The 13,683-nt window shown below is 35.6% G+C and overlaps 1 protein-coding gene across 1 annotated transcript in view; it reads right to left on the bottom strand.

Moving 5' to 3' along the window:
• Positions 1-698: 698 nt before the first annotated feature.
• Positions 699-13,683, bottom strand: part of LOC148939639 (gamma-aminobutyric acid receptor subunit pi-like) — a 42,602-nt gene continuing 29,617 nt past the window's right edge. Inside the window, exons 7-8 of the mRNA XM_089106972.1 lie at positions 8,281-8,437; positions 699-1,397 (exon numbers count right to left, since the gene is read on the bottom strand). Of these exons, the coding sequence (XP_088963098.1) occupies positions 750-1,397; positions 8,281-8,437 (805 nt within the window). The 3' untranslated portion in view covers positions 699-749. The remainder of the gene's footprint in view (positions 1,398-8,280; positions 8,438-13,683) is intronic.

The raw sequence follows: 13,683 nt of genomic DNA on the forward strand, positions 1-13,683 counted from the left end.
ACTTCGGAGACCTTTAACCCCCCCCCCCCCATAAATTCAAAAATATGTAGCAAAATGAAGGTTTCTCAGTACCTTGACTAAATTTTCAGGATATAAGGATAAATAACTGTCAAGATATATCATAGCCCGTCTCTAGCGGGATAAAGTAAACTTACTACTTTTCAGTGAATCACTGAGAATAAAGGACTACTTTCCAACGATTCTGTGTTGAAAGTTTCTATTAATTTATTAATCTGCGATGCATTATATAAAAGGCCGTATCCAGGAAGGATAGAGGATTTGAACCCCCTGAAATGTTTTTCCGACTCATAAGAGCGTAACAAAAATGAATATAAACAAATTTTTGATGCATTCTTTAAAGTTTTTCTTGTAACCTCTCCCCTCCTCAAAAAAAAAATTTGTATAACCCCGCCTGGAAAAATAATCCTGGATAAAACTTGATTATATGGCATATTTTTGGGAATACTACTTGTATTATTCCTCCAATAAATGTTTTTTTTTTCTACAAATGACAATACCTTTTTAAAACCTGTGTGGTTTTGAAACAGTATATAGAATTTCACATACTGTAAAATTTTGAGTCAGAAAGAAGCATAAAGTTTATCGCTTACCACCCCTTTCCTTTCTTTGTGATAGCCCATTCATATTTTCTAGAGTAAATAATGAAAGGGCCATATTTTCACTTTTATAGTAATAGCTCCCATCTAAGTATTTATTGAAAGGTTAGTCTATTTTAAAAATGATTTCTTTCATAACATCATTACACACCAATAGGCCGCATTGAAAATCAAAATGGCTGCAGGAAAATATATTCTGCTTTGCTTGTCAATGTAAACAGCAACAATTTTTGGGTCAAATCTCTGCTTTCTACTTCTTGTAACCCCTGCTTCCGAGTTCACAGCAGGGCTGACATACATTTCTTGTTGTGGAACGCTGAATGACACTGCTGATGATGGAGTCTCGTTTTCATGATCGTGTACAGGTGCAGAAACAGTGAATCTTACTTTCGTCTCAGACGGTATAGATTCAACTTTAACTTGTTCTGTTGAGTCACTCGGAGAATCATTCTTTTCATCACTTGGAGAATCATTGATTTTCTTGCTTGTGCTAGGTTCTCCTTCATCAACGCCTTCTTTCATAGACTCGTCAACTGTGTCTTCATGTGCTTCCTCTTTAGTTAGTTGATCGTTGACTTCTTTGTTTTCAGTCTCCTTTTCAAGTTTTTTTTCTTGACTTTCTTGGTCCTTGCTTTCAGCTGAAGATATTTTGGTTCTTACTTCTTCTTCTGTTTCTTTGACAGGCTCTTCTTGTATCGGTTCAGGGTTATGAATCTCATTAGAAGAATTCTCAGGCTTCGTCAATCTTTCTGGAAGTTGAGTCTCAGCGAACAATCGGTTCTAAAAAAGAACCAAAAATATTTTAAAAGCTGCAATAACGAATGCAAAGAAGTAATATTTTTATTTATTACTGGTGATATTTCTAAATGTGAGCGACGTCTCCCTAGGTCTTTCTTGAAATTATCAAAAAAAAAAAAACTAAAAAAAATAGCAACAACACCGGGAGAGACTATCGCGGTAAAAAATCATGCAGAACAAGTGTCAAACATCCTGTGAGGTGGAAGAAGTGGCGTATCTGAATATAAAACTGGTAGCAGTGAGTGGGCAGCCTATAAAATAGTACTTGTTTAACCAAGCTTAAACAGAAAGTCTTTATTTTCTTAAAATACAGCATTACTGGCTAAAGAAAATACAATTCTCTGAGCTTTATTTTGTTGCAAAAATAATGCAAAATTTATTCTGTATGGGATTCTTTTGTTATCAGAATTTTTGCCTCTAAATTCTTGTTGATACCTGTGTAGACCCTTGGCACATAGTTTTCGCTTTTTTTAAACTTAGCTTAACAATGCAATATTGTCTACGATTAATCAGCTCAAAATGATCCAACGATCAGAATCGTCACAAGCTTACCTAGTCAGTGCAAAATCATACGTCTGTGAGCATCAAGGAGGATGGTTGAAGCAAGGCTGTACCCAGAGAGGGGTTAGGGGGGGTTTGAATCACCCTTCCCCCCCCCCGGAAATTTTTTTTTGACTCGTAAGAACGTAACAAAAATGTATATAAACAAATTTTGTGTGCGCTTTTTGAGTTTTTTTGTGTAACCCCCCTCCTCCCCCGAAAGAAAATCCTTGAGTGAAACCCCCTCCGAACAAAATCCTGGGTATGGTTGTGTTGAAGTAAAGAAATAGATTTGTAAGTGCATATTAGCCTTTCTTATTATTTTGTTTAAAATACATCCTAACCTGTCCTAACCGCCTTAACCTTTTTTATATGTCTTATTTAGATGCTAATAATATTTAAAAGAAAAATATTGGCGGAATAGAAAATCACTGAGCCGAGATTGAGTGAATCTTATTATTTAATTTTTTCCTTCAATATTCTCTTTGAGCATTCACCGAATACGGTTCCTACTTCTCGGAAGGGAGGTTCCATCAAAACATCAGCATCACTCTTTTTCTTATCTTACTTCATGTTTATCAAGTCTGGGTCAAGAATCTATGTATTTCTTAGTTGTTTATTATGAGTCTTGAATTGCAGTATCTGTGTTACTTTTGCAAATAGAGAGTCGAAGACCCTTCAAAGCAAAAATCTGAGGTAAAACAAGAACCATTTGTGCGTTACTCTCCAAGTCTGGTCATCCTATTTTGTATATCCCTGGTTTTGAAGCTTATGAGTTAAGCATTATAAACGTGGCTATACCCTCTTCAGAATGATGAAGTCAGTATAGTGATTAGATGTTTAATTTGCTTAAATTTCAACAAGTCTCTATTTGATCCAGTCCCAAAGATATAACTTGTAGGTGAAGCCATAAAACCTTAAAATAGCTAGTATTTTGCAGGGAATATCTTATGAAATATGTGTAAGAGTTGATGGAAGTAGTTGATGGGAGTGCCAAAATGGCATTAAAGTTTACATGAAAGGCCTAAAACTAGAATAAAGTATAGGACTTTTTTCAACCGAAAGTTATTATTAACATGATGTCATGCGCTGGACATGTTTATAGCTCTCAGCTCTGGAAAACGTAAAATGTCTAAGATCAAGTCTATAGTAATTTGTGATTTATAATAAAAAGAAATAAAAATACTTAAAATTTTTTTTTTAATGTTCATGAGACAGTTAGCGTTGCAAAAAAAAGGACATTTTTTATTTTTACAAATTGGAAGAAAAAAATGACTATTTTGGCGCCACATTCAAAAATTTTAATCAACGAGAAAAAAAAGAGAAGAAAACTAAGAAGTAGCATAAACAAGCTAACACATACACAAGAATAGCGTGTTCATTTCTTATATTAGTTATGTCTTCTTTGTTCTTTATTATTCCCCTTTGATAAGGGCCTCAGGATGAGCGTCAGAAATTTATTATTATTAATAGAATTTTGTTGTTATTTGTATTTTTCATCTGAAGTTTACATTTGCATTCAAATTTTTGCCCATTTGTTAATATTTTCACTGCATTTTAAAAGACTATCAAAAGAGGGAGGCACTCTTCCTAGATATTTATGCCTTCCATTTAGGCTTCAAAATAACACTTTTCCATTTAAAGAAATCCCCTTGCCTTTAAACCTTGCCTTTTACTGTTCGAGTTCATTAAAGTATTATTGCTTCAGCCCTGGAAGTCTATGCAACTTATTATCATAGCAAACAGTTTTGATTACAATTACTGATAACAGCTACAACAGTTTCCCAGATATAAGTTCTCTTTTGTTCCCTTTTATTCCTTATTAATTAAAAGAAAACTTGTCGAAAAATAAGTTTTTCAAAGAAAAGTAAACGCTATTTTAAACTTATGCTCAGCAGATAAAAATATCTTTTAAAATTCAAACTCAAAATGATCAGAAATTACTAATATAGAACAAATGAAACCCAAAACGAACAGAAATTAAATAAACAATCATAGCAAAACCATACAACAAGTAATAATATAAATGAATAAATAGATCTCTAAGCGAGTAATGTTTAGATTGAATATGAATATCAAGCTTAAAACCAAAAAATATTTTCCTATTGAAGTATAAATGAAACTTAAAGCAAGCAGAAGTTAAATAAACAATTAATGCAAACAAACATACAATAGATATTAATGTAAATTAATAAATAAATCTTAAAACGAGTGAAACTTAAATTGAATATGAAAATGAAGCTTGAAACGAACAAAAATCACTACAAACAAGAGTTTGGGTATCACCTCCTTCTCTCACTGTAAAAGTCTAAAACCTACTGCGTCATTGGCGCTTTACTGAAAACCAATTTAATGGAAAATATTTTCTTTTGTACTTAATATTGAAAATAAACATCAAAATAATAGTAACATTTTGAACTGATTTGCTTTCAGCAATTAATATCATTATACATCAAATATTCAGTTTAATTTACTAGCTCTTTTTAAAGTTGGTAAAGACGAATATCGTTTCCCTACAACCAAGCGTTTGAATACTGCCTCCTTTCTTAACTGTAAATCAAAGTATAATCATCTACTGAACAAGTACAGTCAAAACTTTCCAAAAGTGACCCCGCGTACCTCAGCGCCTTTAGAGGGAAAATGGTGTACTACTTAATCGCTCCGAGCCAATAAATTAAATTTAATACAACTTCTACGGAACAAGTATAATCACCTACGGAACTTGTGATTTAGTCACCAGGTTCGCATAGGTATGGAATCGTCTCCGGAGACGTGGACAAAGGGTCACTTTTTTGTGTGGAGAGGATAGGTTTTGTCAGTACTTGTTTAGTATGTGTTTATACTTTGCTGTAAATAAAAACCAACAGCCTACTGCGTCATTGGCGCTATAAAAAAACAGATTTTTTTTCCCGTCCTTATACGACGACCCATTCTATATGAAGTACCTCTGGGAAAAAAATAAATGGAGTGTGGGAGGAGGCTAGCTCTGCCCTCCAATCCCTTTTTACTCTTAAAAAGCGAATTACAACTTTCAATTTCCAATAAAATGAGCCCTCTAGAAATTTTATACGAGCATCCTTTCCATAACAACCATATATGCCCCCAGGCATAACTTACGACGCCTGCGCCCGGGCCCTGAGGGGCTGTGTCGACACCAGAGTTTTTTGTTATCAGAACTTTGAACTATTTTTAACAAAATTTCTTATCCCAAAATTTTTATTTGATGCATTTAGGGCGTCGACGAGGGGCGATAGTTGCTCTCCGATCTCATTTGACTCTTAAAAAGTGAACAAGAACTTTCAATTTCAAATCAAATGAGCCATCTCCGAAGTTTATACGAGCATCCCTTCTATAAGAACTATATATGCCCCTAGAGCATTACTCATAACGCATGCCTCCGGGCCCTGGCGGGTTCCGTTGACACAGGAATTTTTCTTATCTGACCTTTGAACTATTTTTAATGAAATGGCTATTACAAAAATTTTATCGGATGGGCTTGGGGAAAAAGGGGGGCGGCTAGTTGCCCTCGGATACCTTTGGATCTTAAAAATTGAACTAGGACTTTCAATTTCCAATCAAATGAGCCTCCTCTGAAGTTTATACGAGCATCTCTTTCATAAGAACCATATACGCCCCCCAGGACAATACTTGCAACGCCTATTCTCCGGGCTCTGGGGGACGTTTTTGTTATGTAATTTTTGAACAATTTCCAAAACACTGGCTATCTCAGAATTCGTAGCGGACGGGTTTAGGGAAAAAAGAGTGGGGGGGGGGCTAGTTGCCCTCGGCTATCTTTTGACTCTTAAAAATTGAACTAGAACTTTCACTTTCCAATCAAATGAGCCGCCGCTGAAGTTTATACAAGCATCCCTTTCATATGAACCATATACGCCCCCAGGACAACACTTACAACGCCTATCCCCCGGGCTCTGGGGGGCGTTTTGTTATCTAATTTTTGAACAATTTCAAAATCACTGGCTGTCTCAAAATTTGTAGCGGACGGGTTTGGTGAAAAAGAGCGTGGGGGGCTAGTTTAACTCTCTTGACTCTTAAAAAGTAAACTAGAACTTTGAATTTCCAATCAAATGAGCCCTCTATGATGTTTACGAGCATCTCTTTCATAGGAACCATACATGCCCTTAGGGCACAACTTAGAACGCCTTTCCCTGTGCCATGGGGGGTTCTATTGACACCGGATTTTTTCTTATCCGACCTTTGAACTATTTTTAACAAGATGTCTATATCAAAAATTTCATCAGATGGGTTTTGAAAAAGAAGGCGTGAGGGGGGGGGGGTCTGGCTGCCCTCGGATCTCTTTTGACTATTAAAAAGTGAGCTCGAACTTTCAAAATCCAATCAAATGAGCCATCTCTGGAGTTTATACGAGCATCCCTTTCATACGAACAATATATACCCCAGAGCATAACTTACAACACCTGCCCCCCGACCCTGGGGCGTTGTGGCGACACCTGAGTTTTTGTTATCTGACCGTTGCGAAATTTATATCTTAATGGTTATCTGAAAATTTTTATTGGATGCATTTGAGGAAAAAGGAGCGTAGGGGGGGCTAATTGCCCTCCAATCTCTTTTGACTCTAAAAACTTAACTAGAATTTTCAATTACCAATTAAATGAGCCGTCTCTGAATTTTTACGAGCATCCCTTCAATAGGAACCGTATATTCCCCCCGGGCACAATTTACAACACCTGCTCTCGGGCCCTGGGGGACTGTGTTGACCCCCGAGTTTTCGTTATATGGTCATTGAACTATTTTAAAAAAGCTAACTCAAAGTTCTTATCGGATGGGTTTGAGGAAAATAGGGCGTGGAGGGGGGGCTAGGTGCCCTCCAATTTCTCTTGACTCTTAGAAAGTAAACTAGAACTTTTAATTTCCAATCAAATGATCCCTCTTTGAAGTTAATACGAGCATCCCTTCCATAAGATCCATATATGCCCCCAGGGCGTAACTTAAAACGCCTGCCCCCGGGCCCTAGTGGGTTGTGTCGACACCGGAATTTTTGTTATATGATCTTTTAATTATTTTTAAAAAATAGCCATCTTAAAATTTTTATTAAATGCATTTGGGAAAAAAAGGGTTTCGGGTGGGGGAGGAAGCTGGTTACCCTCCAATATCTTTTGACGCTAAAAAGTGATCTAGAACTTTCAATTTCCAATCCAATGAGCCCTCTCGAAAGTTTATACGAGCATTCCTTCCATAAGAACCATATATGCCCCCAGGGCCTAACTTATAACCCTTGCCTCTGAAGACTGTGGGGGGGGGGTGTATTGCTTAAAAATATAATTTCCAGAACTTTAGAACTTTCGACTATTAAAAAGAGCACTAGCCCTTTGAATTTCCAATCAAATGAGCCTTTTTTGAAGTTCCTACGACAACGCCTTCTTTAAAAACCTTAAATACCCCCAGGGCATAAATTAAAACCCTCGCTCTGAGGGCTTTGGGGGAGTGTCCTCCTCAAAAACAAATTTTCTATCTGGAAATCAAATACGCTGAACAAAATGGTTATCTCAAAATTTTGATTGGATGTGTTTGGGGAAATGATGGGGATGGGGGGGGAGGTTTAGTTGCCCTCCAATCACTTTCGACTTTTAAAAAGGGCACTAGCTCTTTGAATTGCCAATCGAATGAGCCTGTTTTGAAGTGTCCTCCTCAAAAATATATTTTCTATTAGGAAATTAACTACGCTGAACAAAATAGCTATCTCAAAATTATGATTGGATTTTTTGGGGGAATGCCGGGCGGGGGGCGGTGGGGGGGCTAGTTGCCCTCCAATCACTTTTGACCCTTAAAAAGGGCACTAGAACTCTCGATTTCCATTTGAATGAGCCCCCTTTGAAGTTTCTACGACGAACCCCTCCATATGAAGTGCCTCTGGAAAAAAAAATAATAGTAATAAAACATTAGAGTCCTATGGCCTTTACTATTGGCAACGCTATAGCGTTGCCTCTGATACATAGCATTTATCCTCTTTGCATGGCAATTTATTATATGCTATAGTGTGATAACCAAATTTTTCTATTTTTTGGTTGATTAGGACATTGAGATGGGATATAAAAATATTTGGTTCGTTTGAATGTTTGTGTTTTTGAAATGTTCGATCCAAAATATTCGATTCAGTCAATTTTATTCACTGTCTTGACTAACAGTTATACATGTTGCTCATAAATCATAAGATTTTCATTTGATTTCTCTAAAAAAAAGCAGAGAAATCAGATAAAATCATGTGATTTCTCTTAAAAAAAGGTACCACCCCCCACAGTATGAAATTGATTAGGTTACCACGACCCACCAAGAGACTTTAACTAACCATGTCATGTAGATTTTCTTCAGACATTTCATGATTCTTGAGCTTTTTCCTTGCCATCCTTCGAAGTACCCAATCTGGGAGATTTCTTTTTGTGACATTCCAAGTCTCATATTTGATTATATTCCAGACAGTCAGCTTTTCTATTTCAACCTTTCTCCTAAAAAAAATAAGTATTCTGAAGACACTTAAACAGCATCTACCTTCATCCCTTGCGTTCATTTTTCACAATTTCCGCACTGTATTTTGTATATAATATAGACAGCTCGCCTATTCTTCGTGTTTTCGAAAATTCAGTGACATGTATTCTATCATTCAAACTAAAATGTCATTTTGGCATAAGCTGTACATTCAATGTGACCTTGATAATCAGATTACATAGTTCAAAGTTAGATTACAGTAATTAGATCAGGTAAGTGATGCCTAATTGAGTAAATTCACCATTTTCTGAAAATACTCCATACAAAGGGAAGTTTATTCAGCAGTAAAAAATGAAAATATGTCACACTCAGACAGGAATGATGACTGTAGCTGACCCGCTACTAAATATCGTTTCTCACGGTAGACTATTCACATATGAAAACTGAAAAAAATACGTTGACTGATTCTTTTTACTTCCTTCTTCGATGGAAATTAAAAACTTTAAATAATTGGACTTCATAATTGAAGCTGTTATTATCGAAGCCCATTGGAGTACAAAGCACAACAAAATAGTCACCTGAATATACTTGAGTATATTCATTCCAGAAAATCGTGATTGTTAAAGATATTTCTTCTAGTTTTTTGAAAATTATGAGGTTTTTAGGGCAATGCCAAAACAAATTAGCAAAACCCATTAGTTAAATTTGACAACGCTGCTTATCCGTATAAATTAAAACATTATCACTCGGTTGATTCACAAAAGAAAACAAAAATTCAAACGATTGCTACACTTTCTGAAGCTGTTTGATATACTAGCTTTTTAGCTATTTTTCTTTGCTGACTTTTTCTCTTTTTTCGATTTTTTATTAATGTGGCCACCACTGCTACCCTTTTCCCTGGACTGTAATCTTTATATTTTTCACAGCATTTCACACGTTTACAATAAACACAGTTTTACGGCTTTGGTGCTTTCTGAAACTGTTTTCAAGTTTAAATTTCCATGGGAATTGTTAAGCTTTATTTCCGCTCTAGAATAACTTAAAATTTAACGTTTTGTTAAGCAATCTTAAAAAGCGAATGTTATTTGTTGCACAGGCAGTGTTACATAGGCTCTGCTGGGCTCTGAGTTATACTTTTTGTATGCTACATCAAGGCCGTATCCAGGGGGGTTACCCGGTTTAACCCGCCCCCCTGAAATTTTTGACTGAGTCGAAAATAAATCGAAAATTAGTAACCCCCCCCCCCGAAAAAGTCAAAAGTTAGTAAAACCTCCCGCGAAAAAAAATCCTGGATCCGCCCTTGTGCTACATTACAGAAAAATCAAAATAGCAGCAACCAAATGCAACTTCTGCATGAGCAATTAGTGAATTTTGAAAACAAACTAATAAACTTTTCCTAAAAAGGCTTTCAAATTTGATCAGGGGTTGAATTTCCATCTTCAACCCCTATTTTTAGTTTTTTAATAGTTTGCTGATAATGATTGTGGTAATTTTAGACGATTAACATGGCAAGTTTTATTATTGTTATTTTTTCCATGCGTAAAAGGACTTGTTTAAATGTAAGGAGTTACACTTAACATAACTTAACCATCTAACATTGAAAATTCTGTATCTTGTGTGAAAGTCACTTAATATTGGATTAGATGGAGATTTTTTTAATCAAATATCCTTTCTTAGAGTTTGGAGAGTAGACAAACACAATTATACTTGTCGTTGCATTTGTGTTCTTTTTCTACGAAAAGGATTTTGGATTAGAACACATTGGACGTTTCTAGGTAGCTCCCATCCAAGATTATCTTAGACCTTTTACCAGGAGTAAACGATCTATGACGCATGCAACATTAGAAAAAGAACATAGCTCAGTATAAAATACCAAATGTAATTAGTCTATTTTCAAAAGGCGTTTTAATTAGTTTAATAATGCCTAGACTACAAATGAACAAACTAGATGATAAAACGTGACAAGACCGTTGCGAGCAGCTAAGGTAATTGGTTTTGAGAAAGTAATGATAAACAAAAATGAATAAAAAATATATACAGTTGGAATACTTCCATCAGCAACAATTGCAACGAGTTGAAAATAAAAACGAAGAAAACAAAAGTGAAAGAAAAACGATTGCGAAAAAAGTTAGTATCAGAACGTATGGAGTGAAAACAAAGAATTGCGCTGTTACGAGAAAAGCGACAGCAAAAATCAGAACGAGTCAAAAATAAAAGTGAAGAAGAAAGAAATATTATGTTACAAGAACAATGCCATCACAAACTTCGATGTGAACAAAATGTGGCGCAAAACCCAGAAACCGACAAAGATGCCATAAACAGCGCAACAGGTTATTACAAGTCATTTGAACCTTTCAACGTTTTATGTGTTCCCTAGAGAGCCCTCCATTTTCCCTAGAAAAGAGTAGTAAACAAAGTTGACTCATTTAAAGGTTGCCTGGCATTTAAATTGGCTACAAAGCTTTTTTTCTTAACTGGCATATTGACATTCCTGGCAACTAAAACGGTCTAAAAGGTCATAACTTTAAGGAAGAATTTGTATTTTTCCCCATGTTGGGTGTATCGAGCCTATGGTGACGCCATGACATCAATAAGAGCCTTACATTGTCTGCGGTTATAAGATAAGTGACAATGAGAAACAATATAGACAAGACTGTCACTTAGCCCTGGCTCAAAATCAGTTAGATAGTATTTTTCTTCTTAAAACTGACAAATTAACATTTCTGGCCACCAAAATTATCTAAACAGGTACCAACTTTAAGAAGGAATTCGTGTTAACCATGTCAGGGCCCGGCCTGAAAATCGGCTGCATGGTTTTTGCATAATCATCGCGTTTTTCTTTAGTTTTAAATCACGAGGTGTCAAATCTGCAATTTCAATTGAAATAAGAAATTCGGGCATAAATTACATTTCTCCTTTCTGTTAATTTATAAAAAATTATTCATTTTATAGAATTTCTTTTCTCCTAGGATTCTTTGTTCCATGTGATCATCCCTGTCACTTTTCTTCTAACAGCAGATTTCCTTATCCATTATTTTCAATTGGGAATAGTTGTGATGCTTGTTGTCACACGTCTTTTAGCTGCAAATCTCGTTACGCTTTATTTTCGTGCATTAGTACCTCAGACATTTTCCCATGCCTTTTGCTTTAGCTGTTTGGGTCCATTCAAAATTATGTGTAATGATTTTTAATTATACAGATAGTATATTTAAATCTGTTTTTTTTTTTTTCAGCAATGAAAGAGAAGTTCACAGCCCTTAGGAAGACAGAGAAAAGAAAAGAAATTCTGGTGTAAATTAAGTTCCTCCGCCCTGAAAATGCATCAAAGAATAATACATTTTATAAGATTTCTTTTCTCCTGGGATTCGTTGTTCAATATGATCGCTTTTCTTCTAACTGCAGATTTATTTGTTCATTACTTTCATTTGGGAATAATCGCGATGCCTATTGTGGCATGTCTTCCAGTCGTAGATCTAATTACGCTTCCTTTTTGTGCTTCGTTACCTCAGACATTTTGTCCATGCCTTTTCCTTTAGCTGTTCGGATTCATTCAAAATCCTGTGTAAAGATTTTGAATTACATAGATGGTATATCTAATTCAAGTCAGTTTTCTACTGGAATTAAACAAAAAACAAGTTTTTTCAACTGTAAGTAAGGAGCAATATTAAAATTTAAAACGAACAGAAATCATTACGTATATGAAGGGGGATGTCACCTGCTCAACACCTCGCTCTTTACGCTAAAATTTCTTAGTATTTTAAAAAAGCTTATTATTCTAATTAAACGACCGTTGTGTTTCAGTAACCAATTCTTTAAAGAATTGGGACACAATTCAAACTTTAGCGTAAAGAGGGAGATGTTGAGGAGGGGGTAGCCCCCCTCATATACGGAATAATTTTTGTTTGTTTTATGTTTTAGTTTTCCTTCTTACTTTCAGTTGAAAAACTTGTTTTTTAAATTTAGTTTCTGATCAATTTTTAAGTAATGCCAAGAAATCTGGCCCCATCTCCATGGAGAAATCCCCCTCCCCACGGAAATATCCTCTAGCCAATTCAATCTCGATGAAAATGTACACCGGACAATTACCTTTAACAACTCCGTGTGAAAAATTGCGACGGAAAAGAGAAAGCAAGACATATCAAAAGAATTGTGTAAGGGCCTTCTGGCAAATTCCCCCAGTGTATTATTTTCCCTGACAAGTTCTCCCCTTGGAAACTTCCGTCTCCATGCAAAATTCCCCCTGGAGAAACCCCCAGCAGAAAATTTGTCCCCAGCCCCACACGAAAATGTGTGCTGACTTCTCAATAACATGCGTAATACTAATACTATAGTATTAATTTAATACTATATTAATATTTAATACTATATACTATAAAGTAACACTTTAATACTATAGTATCTTATAACTTAAAGGCCTTGCACCTGGGGCTGTGGGGGGGGTCATTTTATATTCAAAGGCATAGCTATTGGGTCTTTCAACTATGAAGAACAAAACAACTATATCAAAATTTTTGATCGGACGATTTTGGGAAAAAATGGCGGGGATGGGGCCTATTTGCCCTCCAATCTTTTTGCTTACTTAAAAAGAGCACTAGAAATTTTAATTTCCGTTCGAATGTGCCCTCTCATGATGTTCTAGGACCAATGGGTCGATATGATCACCCCTGCGAAAAAAAAGAAAAAAAAACACAAATAAACACACATCTGTGATCTTTCTTCTGGCCAAAATACAAATTCCATATTTTTGCAGATAAGAGCTTGAAACCTCTACAGTAGGGTTCTCTGATACGCTGAATTTGATGGTGTAATTTCTATTTAGACTATATTACTTTTAGGGGGTATTTCTCCCTTTTATCAAAAATCAGGCACATTTTCTAAGGCTCCTTGCCTTTGAGGGGTAAAATTAAACTTACTAAAATTTATATATTTAAAATCAGCATAATAATTCAATTCTTTTGATGTATCTATGGGTATCAAAATTCCATTTTTAGAGTTTCGGCTACTATTGAGCCAGGGTGCTCCTTCGTTACCACGAACTGTTTGATAAAAGAGAATTCCACGTCCCTTGGGAAGACATATGCGAAAATTGGAAAATCGTCTCATGAAAATAAGAGGAAGGCTATTGTTGCGAATCTGAGAGTAATACCCGTTCTTGATATGGAGTTTGATAATCAGACAATTAAATTAGCTTCAAGTTTAATGTACCTTTGTCCCCCTATTGGTTGTGATGTGAAATCAACACGTCTTTTATTAATTGATTACTTTT

Source organism: Artemia sp. Qi Xiang Cuo, chromosome 21, assembly GCF_049724085.1.
Source record: "Artemia sp. Qi Xiang Cuo chromosome 21, ASM4972408v1, whole genome shotgun sequence".
NCBI lineage: Eukaryota > Metazoa > Arthropoda > Branchiopoda > Anostraca > Artemiidae > Artemia > Artemia sp. Qi Xiang Cuo.